The sequence below is a fragment of the Tamandua tetradactyla genome, chromosome 11, assembly GCF_023851605.1.
Source record: "Tamandua tetradactyla isolate mTamTet1 chromosome 11, mTamTet1.pri, whole genome shotgun sequence".
In the NCBI taxonomy this organism is placed as follows: domain Eukaryota; kingdom Metazoa; phylum Chordata; class Mammalia; order Pilosa; family Myrmecophagidae; genus Tamandua; species Tamandua tetradactyla.
This window is the reverse complement of record NC_135337.1, coordinates 82,504,785-82,518,023: the sequence shown is the minus strand read 5'-3', so window position 1 is coordinate 82,518,023 and position 13,239 is coordinate 82,504,785. Positions and strand designations below refer to the sequence as shown.

Below are 13,239 nucleotides of genomic sequence, written 5' to 3'. Positions count from 1 at the left end.
GATGGGGCTGGGTGAGGGGTGCTTTACTTTCTCAGGCTGCGCAGGCAGATGCCATAGAGTGGGTCTGATGAAACAACAAGAATTATGGGCTCACAGTTCTGAGGCCAGGAGGAGCCCCAGTCACAGCGTCTTCAAGGCAAAGTCCCGCTGCCAGGGACCCACGGGCACCCCAGGGCGGCCTCCCCCCACCTCCTCCCTCAGGTGTCGTGAATTTCAACTTCTGGCTGCTCCCACTGGCGCGTTCTCTCTCACTCTCCCTCTGAATTTTCATTCTCGTGCAAAGGACTCCAGTAAAAGGATGAAGAGCCAGCCTGAACAAGGTAGGACGCTCTATTACTGCACAAAGGCAGTGGCTTCTCTGCCCGATGCACTCAAATTCCTGAGACGCCGGAGTTTCAAAGAGATTAAGAGTTTATTTACGAGGCGTCTTGGCCCAGAATCAGTCTCCCCAAACTACAGTTGTTCTGATGGGTTTATAGCAGCAAAAGATGGGCAGAGTTGAGGATAACGAGCACAGTGGCCCCGATGATGTAATTAGAGGTGCTCTGAGTATTGGGCATGCGCAGGTTGATTCCATGCTTAGTCACAGGACGTATGCAAGAAAACGGTGGAACGAGGGACAGCGGATTTGCAGGTTAAAAAGTCTCATGCCAGGCGGGTCCGCCTTAGTTGGTCCCATCTCAGTTATTAAGATAACATTGGACTTGGGGTGGGTTAGCTCTGGGCTGAAAAGACCCTTCTTTAATCAACATTAGAGGCTATCTTCAGTGATTACAAGACTCTAAAATTGAAAAACTGGATAACTAGGCAAATGAGGAGCCGTCACAAGGTTTTTCCAATCTCAGGCACCCAAGAGAAAGGCTGCGCAACCACTATCAGAGATGAGGGCAGCTGGATTACAGTTCAAAGATTCCAGAAATTTCCCTCTGCCAACTCCAAGACACCAGAAGGCAAAAAGGGATATCTACGTAATGATTCAGTAATCAAAATCATCCCTTAAATCCTGATTTCTCGGTTATAGCTCCTTGACTAAGTAAGCTCATCAGAAGTTCCCAATCCCGGTAGGTTTTCACCAGGAATGGATCAGGTTGAAGAGCCTGTTTTTCTGGGGTACACGTACCTCCAAACCAACACAGGGGGCCAATTTCCAGTGTAAAGGGCAGATCTGTGCGAAACAGGCCTGGGTGTGTGGTCTCTGGCTGGGGTGCCTGGGTTAGAGTCAGAGGAGACAACGGGGGCCCACAAGAATGGGGTCTTAAGTAGGGCCCCGAGAGTCCAGGAGACCTGAGTGGGGGGCTACCGTGGGATGGGGCAGGGACAGGGCTGGGGGCAGGAGTCCATGCCAGGTGTGCAGTTGCGAGTCCAGCAGGCCAGGCTGTCCCTTCCCAGCTCGTGCCTTCTCGCTGCCATGCGCCCACTGCCCGAGGTCCCCGTGCATCTCCCTGGACTCCCCACATCACCCCTCACCACTGTGTCCTGTGCCCTCTTTGCCTGTGGGTCTCTGTGTCTCTGTCTCTCTGTGCCCATCTGTCCATTTGTCTGCCTGACTGTCCAGCCTCTCTCTGCAGGTCTGCCGTAGCCTGGGGCTCCTGTGTCCCGTCTCTGCCCCCTACCCCTCGCTCTCCACAAGCAGGTTTCAGCTGGGGATTGGGGTCGGGGTCCAAGGAGGCTGGCAAGGTGACACCTAAAACTGAGTCCAAAACTGGGACCCCATGGACAAGGGAAGACCAAGGGTAGGGCGGAGGTAGGGCCTTGAGGCTCTGTTGAGGGGCTCGGGCAGTGGACGGAGTCCAGGCATGGTGTCCCCCACCCCGGAGCAGACCCCACGGGTCAATCATCCACCACTTTCCCAGAACCCTCTGGACCCTTGGCCCACAACCCCCCACCCCCAGCCCAGAGGCCCAGAAGGAGCCTCAATCACTGGGGTAACCAGAGGTCATCTGGGCTGACTTCCTTGGGGGCAGTGTTGTCCCCAATCTCCAGGTGACACATGGGCTCCTGGCACCAGCCCCCACATCTCTGGGACTGCCCCCTCCCCACTTCCTTGAACACACCTCTCCCCATCCCCACCCTCGGCCCTAACCCCTGCCGCTCCTCTCCCTCCCCACCCTTACCTCCCTGGGGCCTCCCCTCCCCCACCTCCCCAGGCCCTCCCCCGTCTGCTCACTCGCTCCCCCTCCACCCTGCCATCCCTGGCTCCTGGCAGGCTCCGAGCAGTTGCCTGCTGACCTGGCTGCCAGCATCTGTTGCCATGGCACTTGTTGGGTACCAAGGCCTGAGCCACGAGTCAGGGTTGGGGGGGGTCAAGGGGAGGCCCCCTTTGGCGCAGTCTTGAGATTTGAACCTGGGGTGTGATTAGATGCAGTGTGTGGGTCAATGTGGAATCTCGGAGCCTGACAACTACGCCTGCCATAAAAGAGTTTTTAAGAAAACCCAGGGTGATGTGTTTGAGGCGTCTGGAATGGCTCCTAAATGGCTGGATATGGGTAGTAGATGCAGGCGGAGATGACACGCCTGGAGCATGGCAGAGCAAAGCGGGACATGAACTCCTGGACTGACCTGGGCAGCATCTGCAGAGGTCCCAACTTGCGATGTTCCTGCAAGTTTGAAATTATATCAGAATTGAAAGTCATGAAAATGAACCCAAAATGCAGGGGCCTGGGCCCCCAGGCTCCCTGATGGGCTGATTCTGGGGGGGGGGGGGGGGGGGGGGGGGGGCAGGCATCAGCTTAGCCAGGCCTGGGACGGTGGCTGAGGACAGATGGGGGAGTGGGAGGGATGGAGGGGGTCTCGCTAAGTCCCCAAAAGATATTTTCAAGCCCTGGTCCCTGGGAAGGGGACCCTGTCTGGAAATAGGGTCTTTGCAGATGCAGTCAAGCAAAGGTGAGGTGGGGGGACCCCCAAGTCAGAGGCTGTCTTCATGAGACTTGGCCGTGGGAGTGGAAGGGGTGGAGAAGTGGGGGGCGGGGGGAGAGGCGGGGAGGCATGCGGGGGTCAGAACCTCCCTCAAGCCCTCGAGAAACCAGTGGTGCCCACTCCCATCTCCACTTCCTGGCGAGAGCTGTGCAGGGGACGCCCCTGCAGGGGCGGGTGGGGTGCTGCCCTCCCTCTCGAGGCACAGGTGGACCCACACGCTGCAGAAGGAGCCAGGCACGGGGCCGTTGGTTAAATCACTCAGACCTTAAACATGTATTGAGCACCTCCTGTGTACCCCACCCTGGCACAGCCGCTTGGGTGTGAGGCTGCTGGTGAGCAAGAGGCATGCTCGAGAAGGGGGAGTCCAGGGGGCCTACAGAGGGGCGTGGGGGGACTGCCGTGCAGACAGGGCTGTCAGCAGAACTGGACCAAACACTAGAGGGAGGGTTTGGGGGTGACGGGGGGTGGGGGTGATGGGCAGCTGGCCAAGGCCCAGAGAGGGGATGTGGGCGGAACCTGGAGTACGGTGGTCGGGAAAGGGGACAGCGGTCCCGCCGACCAAGTGGAGGCCCAGGGGGTCTCAGCCGTAGAGTGCCATGCGCCCCGGTAGCCCCATGTGTGCCCGCGCCCAGCCCCTGCTCGGGGAGCTTCCCTGTGGCTGGTGGGACACCTGGACCCGCTGCTCCCTGGGCTGTTGACTTTTAGTTGTGCCCTTGCCATTGTGCAATTAAAATGCCGGGGGCGACAATCACTGGTTAAAATCAGCCCTTCCCACGGGGAAGCAAGCGCGTGGCCATGTCCACGGGGCGATGTGGCCAGTGAATCCTTGTGGAGCCAAGCATGTTAGGAGCTGGGCAGTCCCCAGGAAGGAGAAGCGGGAAAGTAAGGAAAGGGGGGAGGGGCATCGGGGGGTGGCAGAGGCCTGCCTGAGGTCAGAGCGAAGCGCTATGGCTGCCTGACAGGGCCTATGCAAAGGCCCTGGGGCTGGCGGGTACCTGGGTGTGGGTGGAGCAGAGGGTTTGAGGGAGCAGGGGCAGGTGGGAGGGGCCGGGGCAGGTCATGCAGGGTCGTGGGAGCTAGGGAAGGCTGTGGGCAGAGGGGGGGACATGACAGGGACCAGGACACAGGGATGGCACTGGGCCAGGGGGCCCGATGGGGAGGGGCATCAGAGGGTCGGATTCTGGGAAATGATTCTCTGTAGCCTTTCTGTGGAAACGCAGCCTGTATACAGCAGGCCCAAGTCCTCGGGCACGGACTTCCCCAGCCACCACCACCTAGGAAGCAGCCCCAGGGACCCCATTGCTGCACCCCTGGGACTGCAACCCATCACCATCGACTCCTTTTGGCTGCTCTTGAACCTCTAAACGACCCACGCAGCAGATTTTGTACCCCCTGCTTCCTCCGACTACACTGTCTCCAGGTCCACCCGCGCTGGGCTGGGCCAGGGGTTCTGGAGTGTGTGAAAGGCAGAACCTGGGGTTTGCTGGTGGCCGGGATCAGCTCCAGGGTTTCTGGCCTGAGCCCCTGGGAGGAACGAGCTGCCTTAACGAGGTGGGAGGTGGTGGGCAGGGGGAGCCTGAGGAGCAACTCAGGCTGGGCAAGGGGCCAGAACGGGGCCCACCCCTTCTTCCAGTGTGAGCTCCTCACCCACACGCAGTTCCGTGCACCCCAGATGTGTCTTCCTTCTCTCCTCTGCCCATCCCCTGTGCCCCCGGCCTCTCTCCTCTGGATGCCCCAGAGACCTCCCTCCTCGGTTTTTGTGCAGTGCTGGGGGAATCTTTCTGGAATGTTCATCAAAGCCCACTGCCCCCTGACTCCACATTGCCCACATTCCCCACGGGTCCACACAGGCCCAGCACCCACCTGGACACACTGGCCTCTTCGATGTTCCCAAGGTGCCAAGTGCTTCCTGGCCTCCTGGCCTCATGTCTCCTCCTCCAGGAAGCCGCCCTGACTACCCTCTGAGATTTTTCCCACTTTCAGGCTATGGGAGCTCCTTCATTTAATATCTCTCTCCCTCCCCTCTGGCCTGTAAACTCCTGACAGTGTGGGGGTTTAGGTACTCAGACTGGTGACTCCCCCAAACCAGGTGCTGTGAAACCCCCATCTATGCCATTCCTAGATTCCATGGGCCAGAAAATCAGGCAGGCCTCTGATCCATGGGGTTGGGGATAGGAGCCATTTGGAGGCTGCTTACTCCATCTCTGGTGGTTGATGCTTCTGGAACCTTCTGGACTGCCAGCAGGCCCCTTCATGGCCCTTCTATGTGACCTAGGCCTCCTTGCCTCATGGTGGCTGTGTTCCCAGGGCAGGGGCGCAGGGGATCTGCCATCCAGATGCCTCCCTGATTTTGAGAAATAAGGATGGCTTTTCCTGCAGCTTGGCTGGGTGAGTCAAGAGGAGTGGAAGAATTGGTGGGCAGAGAGGGGATGCATATTGCATGGCAATGCATCGCTCCCCAAGGGGAGACCTTGGTGGGGGGTCTGCCTGGGAGTAAAGGGCCCAAACCCACGCTTGGCAGCCACCAGGACTGACTCCAGATCCCACCAGCACGCTGGGGAGGACGTAGGATACACGGAGGGGAAACTGAGTCACAAAGGTACATAACTTACGGGGATTGGAACCCAGCTAGTTCTGCACCACGTGTGGAGCCACAGGCAGCTGCGGGCTGAGGGGTCCCTAACCCCTTCCTGCAGTATTGGGGGAGGGGGCGAGTGAATCTTAGGGGGAGGAGGGGCCTGCATGGGGGAGCCCCGTCCCAGGTGGCGCGAGGTTAAGACTTAGGGTCTGCACCAACCCCATCCTGCCACATACCAGGTTGTGCCTCGGTTTCCCCATCTGCAAATGGGGTTGTCAAAGTCTCTGGGTAGAGTCCACCGGCTGTAATGCCCGGCTCCAAAGAGGGGTGCACTGCCCAGAGTATCTCACCTAATTGGAGGGGAGAACCTCTACCATACACATTGAACAAGGGGGTAAACTGAGGCTCCAAGAGCAGACCACCGGCACGCTGTATGGCACGTGGCCAGAGTTGGGAAGGCGGGGGGGGGGGGGGCCCGCCTGGCTCTGCTCCCTTCGGTCCTTTTTTTTTTCAGTTCCTCTTTATTGAAGTCGTTTTTCTTCCTGTCTGCCAAGCCCAAGCCCAGCAGTGATGCCGAGAAGAAAACAAAAGCTTAATTGAATCCCACACTTGGGGGTGGCGGGAGCTCCAGCTAGGGGGGGCAGGTGCAGGAGGGGAGGCCTCAGGGGGGCCTAAGGGTAGCCTACAATTATCCTCCTAACAGGATTACTCTAATTATCACCGCTATACCACATCCATCTGTCCCCGCAGTCGCAGTCCAGTCGGTGAACTCTTCTGGCCTTCTAGATGGTTCCAGATGGGAAGCCAGAGACACAGAGAGGCCAGCTCCCCTGCAGCATGTCGGGGGCTCCGGCTGGGGTGGGAGGAGAGGGGCTAGAGGTCATGGGTCAGGGCTGACTGCAGGGGGCCCTTCCCTCTACCCCATGGGTTTTCCTGCAGCCCCGAAGCCCCTTCTCATCCTCATTTCACCCAGCCGAGGTCTATCCCTGTTTCAGATTTTGCTTCTTCTGCAAAGCCCTCCTCGATCAGTCCCCTGGTGGGAGGTCCACTCCCACACTCCAGCGTCTCCCTCCCCAGCTCTCCTTCCCATATCAGCCCAGAACACCCCAAAGAGCACTGTCCGTGCACCCCACCTTGACCTGGAAACTCACTGTGCTGGCACTCTTTTAGTTGCAAAAGAAAAAAACAAACTGGCCTAAGGAAAGAAGGGCCTTTACTGGTCCTCTGAAATGGTGTGGTTGTGGACTTCAGGCACAGCTGGATCCAGGAGACCACAATGCCACTGAGCATCTGAGTCCCCATCTCCGGGCCCCGGGATTGGCCCCACCCCAAGAAAGGGGCATGAAGGTGCTGTGCCAATTGGCCGGTGGTGACCTTTAAGGCCACAGCCCTCTGTGGGCAGGAAGTCTGAGGTGGCAGCTGCAAAGCTGGGCACTCTGGGGTGCAGAGGTAATGGCCTCGTTCTGGTCGGATCCTTATTACAAGGTAGCACACAGCGCTGGGAGGAACATATCTGCCCTAGTCTTGGTGGTGGGGGTGGGGTGTGCTGCTCACAGAGGGCTGAGACCTGGAGGTGCAGTGAGCGGAAGCACAGAGGACATGGTGGGCGGAGGGGGCTCCGCGAGGTAGCTGGCGCCTGTTCCAGCTTCTGAGCTGTACCCTGAGGGCCCTGGGCAGCTGCAGAAGGGGCTTCGAGCTGGGAGCCACAGCCCATTTGTACTTGCAAAGGATCCATCACTGCCCGAGGAGGCACCCCTGGCCCGTACACCCGGGCTGCTTGCACACGTATGGGCACACTCTCATACATGCATGCACAAATGTACACTCACAATTACTTACATATATGGGCAGTTACACACGTATGGTTGCACTACACACAGTTACACACTTGTGTGCACACGGCTACATATGCACACACACAGTGTTACACATTTGTGTGCACACGGTTACACACACGTGCACGTGGAGTTGAACACATGCACACAATACACACGCACATTTTCACACACGGCTGCATCTGCACACGCAAGATGGTCCAGCGCCCAGCAGCTGCCGGGGGAAGAGGCGAGAAGGCGCCCGTTGCCCTGGCAACACATCCTGGGCCCCACCGGCCTCCTTAGCGGCTCATCTGCCAGGGCTGTTGGTGGTGAGAGTTACCCTGGACTCAAGTCCACACAAGGGGCCTGGGGGGCTTCAGGACAGCCTGACACTGGGCACGTGGGGATGAGGGAAAGAGAACATCCTTGGCCTGGGGCTTCCTGAGAGGGTAAGGTCTGCCCTGCCCTGGAGGTTGGATGGGGACGACAGGGACCTGCCCGGGGAGACAGGAGGGGTCAGGGCTGCCCTCGGGAGTCTCCGAGGATCCCAGCCCACTTTGGGAGTCTGCGAGGGGCTCCTAGCCCCAGCCTGAACCCTTCGTGGCGTGCCTGTCCTCAGGCAGACAGTTTCACATCCAGCTCCGACAGTCTCCCATGGGCCCCTGGATCTCTCTGCACCCAAAGCACGTAATCCAGGTCATCACAATTTCCCAAACCAGGGAACAACCTCGGATGCGTTGGGGCCACAGCAAGATGCCCCGGCTCTCAGTTTCCTCCTGTGACATGAGGCTTCCTTGATGGGCTTGGCAAACAGCAGGAGCTCAATAAATGCTCACTGGCTCAGACATGCTAACCCTCCCACAGTCCAACCAGCCTGGCAGGGTCTCCTAGCCTTGCCATCTCCACCACAACCAGTGCAGCTTGTGGCTGGGAAAGGTGGCCAAGTTGATGGGGTACCCAACAGGGGCTCTGAGCAGGTGTGAGAGGGGCTCAGCTGGACATACTGGTCAATTCTTGGTGCCAGCCCAGTGACTGGGTTTCGTACCTGGGGGAGCCCCTGTGAGGGTAATGGGGCCTGTAGCCTGAGCACCCCTGACCTGCTCTCCGCCCTAACACCTCCTCCCCTGTTCCGCATTGACAGCGACTCCCCTCCCTCAGGCTCACCCTGCAATCTCACTTCCATGCCTTTGCTCGCTGCCTAGAGCCTGACCAACTTCTACGCATCTGCCAGGCCCCAGCACCGCTGCCCCCTCCTTCCCAACTGTACCTCCAGACTGGATGAAAAGAGTCTGTCCTTGTTCCCCAACCCCCTGCGCCCCCTTCCCAGGGACCAGACTTGGTGGCTATGGCCTGGGAATGTGTCTGCCTGCCAGGCTTTGCCGTGTTCATCTCATCCCCGAGAGCTGCCACTGAGAAATAAGTCAGTGAACACACAACTCGATTCAATTCTCGGCCTCAGTCTCTCCTTCTGCAAGTGGAACTGGCTGCCGTGAACAGACCCCAGGCGGCTCGAGCTCCACCCTCCCCAGGGCTGAGATGTCCTGCGCTGCCACCCCCAGATTCTGCTTCTGTCCTTACAGCACCCCCTGCTCTGACCCTCCCCCATCCCCATGACACCATGCTCATTGCACCTTCAGGGGACCGGGTTTCCACTCCCCGGGGACACAGGAAAGGGAGGGCAGGAAACCTACGCTAAAAATAGCGGCCAAAATAGTGGCAATTTTTCCTAAGAGGGAAGCAAGGGGGTGGGATGGAGGGGTGCTGGGTCCCACCCCCCATGGCAGGCTTCCCTGTTCTTCGGTAACCCCACAAGACCCAGAGGTGGGGGCAGCCGTGGTCTCCATTTACTCGCCCACCCCCAGCCCAGCCCTGCCAACGGGTGCCCAGCACAGCGCTGACCAGAACAAACCGGCCCCTCCCTGGGGGAAGGGGGAGACACGGTGGAAACTGAGACAGGGGAATGGGGTACATAGAAAAGCAGAAGGGTCTGCGGGGGGGCGGGCATCTGGAGAAGGTACCAAAGCCTGAAAGCCGAGGAGAAGGGAGCGGGTGGGGGGGTGGCATTCCAGGCACAGGGAACAGCTTTTGTCGCCCCCCCCACCCCTCTGACCCCAGCCCCAGCCAGGCACACAGGTGGTTCAGATTCCTGTGTAATGGAAGGGGCGGGGCCAAGCAGACGGATACGGTGGGTAGGTCAGGGGTCCAGCTTCGACAACTGAGGGGTCACGTCACCCAGACAGCACTGCCTTGGAGGGGCAGAGCCAGGCAGCTCTTGCAAGGTGGGCGTAGGTTCAAATCCCGGCCCCCATGCTGGGTTGCCTTGGGCTGTTCCCCGTAAAGTGGGTACATTAGCCGGCACCACTCCCGCAGACCTGCTGAGTGAGATTCTAGCAGGGCCCAGGGGTCCCTCAAGGTGACAGCCAATTGGTGTCTCCTGCAGGGACCCTGCCTGCTCCCCACCCCCACCCCCTGCCAGCACAAGGCGGGTGAACGCGGAGTCTCTGAGAGGGGTGGGTAAGGACACCTCTGATTGCAAGGGCCCCCCAATCCTCCCTGGGATTCAAGTGAATTTCCTTTTGTTATTAAACAGCAAAGCAAGCTCATGTCCACCCCCGCATTCCCGAAACACCTTTATTGCACAGAAAAAAAAAACTGCATTTATAAACAAACACACTTGGCAGGGGGATTCTTAAAGATTTATCCACAGTAAACTTCAAACACAAAGATATCAAACGGTGAAGGGGCATATAAAATGGGGAACAGCCCTGCCCCCCAACTCCAGGAGAGAAAACGGGGTTGGGAGAGGTGAAGGTCAGAGAGAACAGGGATGGGGAGGGGGTGGCGAGCTCCATTGCAGGGCCCTTCTATCCGCTTCCCCAGCCCACTGAGACTCGGTCCTGGATGGCCCCCTACCAGATTCCAGAGGGGAGGGGGACACCAAGAGCAGGAAGTCAGAATGGAAACTGGAAGGGGGAGGGGCGTGGAGAGGGCACCCCTCAATCTAAATCTCAAAGGGGCACAAATGAGCCCTCACATCTGATGTACTTGGGAATACATGTGCTCCTCAAATGTTGGGGCATCCCTCCCTGTTCAACTGTCACCTCTGTCCCCCTGAGCCTAGCTTTCCAAATCCCACCAGGGGAGAGGGGGAGGGAGCTGATCTCCCCCAGGGAGAAACCGAGGCAAGAGCTCCCAGCATCCCCAGGGACATGAGCATGGGCCCTGCTCCCCCATGTCCAGTGGGCAGCTCTTGGGAGGCTCAAGGCCAGGTTAGCCCCTGACTCGAGCCGGTATCTTTGTTTTGTTCTGAGCTGGAAAAAACCCACAAAAATCATTCAAGAACCCACATAACTGACCATGCAACTGCCCGGCAGAATTCTCCAGAAGCTACGACCAGGGACCCCAGCCCCGGCCCCGCCCCTGCACGACACCCCCAAACCACCACAACCGAAGCCTATTTACGCGTGCGGAGGAAATGCTGCCACCTGTCACTGGGGGGTCAGCAGCTGAGCACAGCTGCCGCGGCTGTGACAACCCCGGCCAGGGAGAGACAGGAAGGACAGGTTGGGGGCCAGGCAGGAAGCTGTGCTCTGCACTGGGGCATCCTGCATGCAGGCTCCCAAAGGAAGGGTGGCCAGCAGAGAAGGCTCTGCGGGGTTCGCAAGCTGTCCACCCTGTGGGTGTAGCCACGCTCACTTGTCATTTTCGGGCCCTGCTCGGCCTCTCTCTGTCAGCAGCTAGCCCTGTCCTCTACAGGACTCTCACCTCCGGGGCCCAGGGCCCAGGGCACTTGCCCAGAGCCTGCCTGAAGGGAGGGGCGAGCCTCCTGCAGCCCCAGGGTGGGGGGTGGGGTCCAGGCTGGCAGAGTCTGTGCCTGGAGTCCAAAAGTCTGGCCAAACCTGGGGGCAGCACTAGGGCTCTGGGGTTAGGGCCCCAGCCATGAAGCGAGAGATTCAGCTCAGCCAGTTCCTTGCAGAGAGACCTGGCTACCTGCGAACCTTCTAGAACTCCACTGGTGAGGGCAGGGCACTGCCCGGGGTGGGGGCAAAGCTCAACCCTGCAGACCAGCCCCTACCCCTCTGGGTTCACCAGAAGCCACATTCGGCCACCACGGGCCAAGCCGGTGTCCAGGCAGCCCACTTCCCCCAGCCCTCGGGACCCAGCAGGGAAGGGGGCGGGGTGGGGTGGGGGGGTTGTGACGCTTACAGGAGGGGCACCAGGGAGGTCAGGGGCAGCTCCTTCTCCCCCAGCAGCGTGTCCCGCTTGAGGCTGCCCTTGTTAACCACCTTGATCCGGAGGGCGAGTTTGCGGGCGCTGGCGGGGGCCAGGCCGACGAAGAAGAAGTCCTCGTTGAAGACGGGGCGGCGGCTGTGCTTGATGACGGTGCTGCGCTGCTTCTGCAACTTGCCGGGCACCAGGCACAGGCCCACGCAGCAGTTGATGCTGCGGGCGTCCCACAGCCGGTCGTAGAGGCCCTCGGCGGCCAGCAGCCGCACGCGCAGGCGGGCCTGGGCCGCCTCGTACTCAGCCAGCAGCCGCACGCTGCCCCGCGGGCCCACGCCCACCGCGTGCTCTGCACGGGACGGGCCCGACTCTGGGCCCGGCTCTGGGGTGGCCCTGCGGGCCAGGCGGCGCCGGGCGCCGGGGCTGGTGTCCGGCGTGCTGTCGTCGGCAGACAGGGAGCCGTGGCGACCCACCGAGTGCCGGAGCTGGCTCACCTTGGCCTGGCCGTCCTGGGCGAAGCCCTTGAGCAGCGACACGGAGCGGGACAGCAGCGGCGACCCGAACGGGGACGACTCGGCCGACGACCCCGTGTCGCTCTCGCCGCCGCTGAAGCCGCGGCCGGGGCTCATGAGGGTGCCCCCGTCGCCCCCGTTGGCCTTGGCGCGCGCCCGCCGCCGCCCCGCGCCCGGGGAGCCCACCTGCGCCAGCGCGCCGTGCTCGCTGTGGAACAGGGACTCCTTGCGCCGCGTGTGCGGGCTCTCGGCCAGCGTGGCGAAGCCGTAGGACGTCTGGGCCTTGGGCACCGACGGCAGGGCCATGGCGCCTTGGGCCTGGGGGTCGGCGAGGGTGGCCGCCTCGTCGGCCGGCCAGTCCTCGGCGCTCTCAATCTGAATCACGTGGCGCGTGGCCGCCTTCAGCAGGCTCCGGCTCTCGGCCGCCAGCTTGGCTGGCAGCCGGGGGCTGCGGGGCGCGCGGCGCGGGGGCGAGGCCGGGGGCTGCTCCGACGCGGACGCGCCCGGCTCGGCCGGCCCCTCGGCCTCGGGGGCGCCCGCGGGCAGCTTGGGCGGGATGAAGAAGTCGGGGATTTTGTCCGGCGTGAGCACGTTGCTGTACAGGGGCCCCTTGGAGGCCTTGTCCCCGGCCTCGCCCCCCGCACCCCGGGCGCCGCCATTCTCCCCCGAGCCCCGGAGCCGCTCCAGGAACCACATGTTGGTTTTTCTCATGGGGGCGGCGGGCAGCAGGCCAGGAACCGGGAGCCGCGTCTGGGAAGAGAAGGAGAGGTCGGGGGCTTGCAGGGCGCGGAGTGCGGGTCACTCTGGGGGTGGCCGCCGGCCCGAACGCGCCCCTCCCCTCCCCAGGGGGATCTCGCTGAACTTCTGAGCAGCGGAGCCAGGGAGGGGGGCGGGGGCGGCGCTGCGGCTCGGGAAGCTGGAGGCAGCGGGGGGCAGACTCTCTCCCACCCCCACCCCACCACCTTACGGATCTCCAAGCGCTTTCTAAGGGGCTCTGCGCTCCGTCCCGAGGGAAGACACCCCAAGGTGTGGGTGGGCCCCGAGGTGTCCCAGCTCCTCTCCCCGCCCCCAAGCTCCCACCTGTGGCTTCTCCCTGGGTTGGGGGATCCTGGCATTTGGGGCTGGTAGAAAGGGGAGGCGCCGAGTCTGGGGCCGACAGCGCAGCGAACAGACCCGACTCCACCGCCGGGTC

At 61.2% G+C, this 13,239-nt stretch overlaps 1 protein-coding gene across 1 annotated transcript; it reads right to left on the bottom strand.

Moving 5' to 3' along the window:
- Positions 1 to 9,928: 9,928 nt before the first annotated feature.
- On the bottom strand, positions 9,929 to 12,780 carry C2CD4C (C2 calcium dependent domain containing 4C). The gene has a single exon (XM_077119555.1). The coding sequence runs from the start codon at positions 12,756 to 12,758 to the stop codon at positions 11,514 to 11,516; it is 1,245 nt and encodes a 414-aa protein (XP_076975670.1). The 5' UTR covers positions 12,759 to 12,780; the 3' UTR covers positions 9,929 to 11,513.
- Between the last annotated feature and the right edge of the window lie 459 nt (positions 12,781 to 13,239).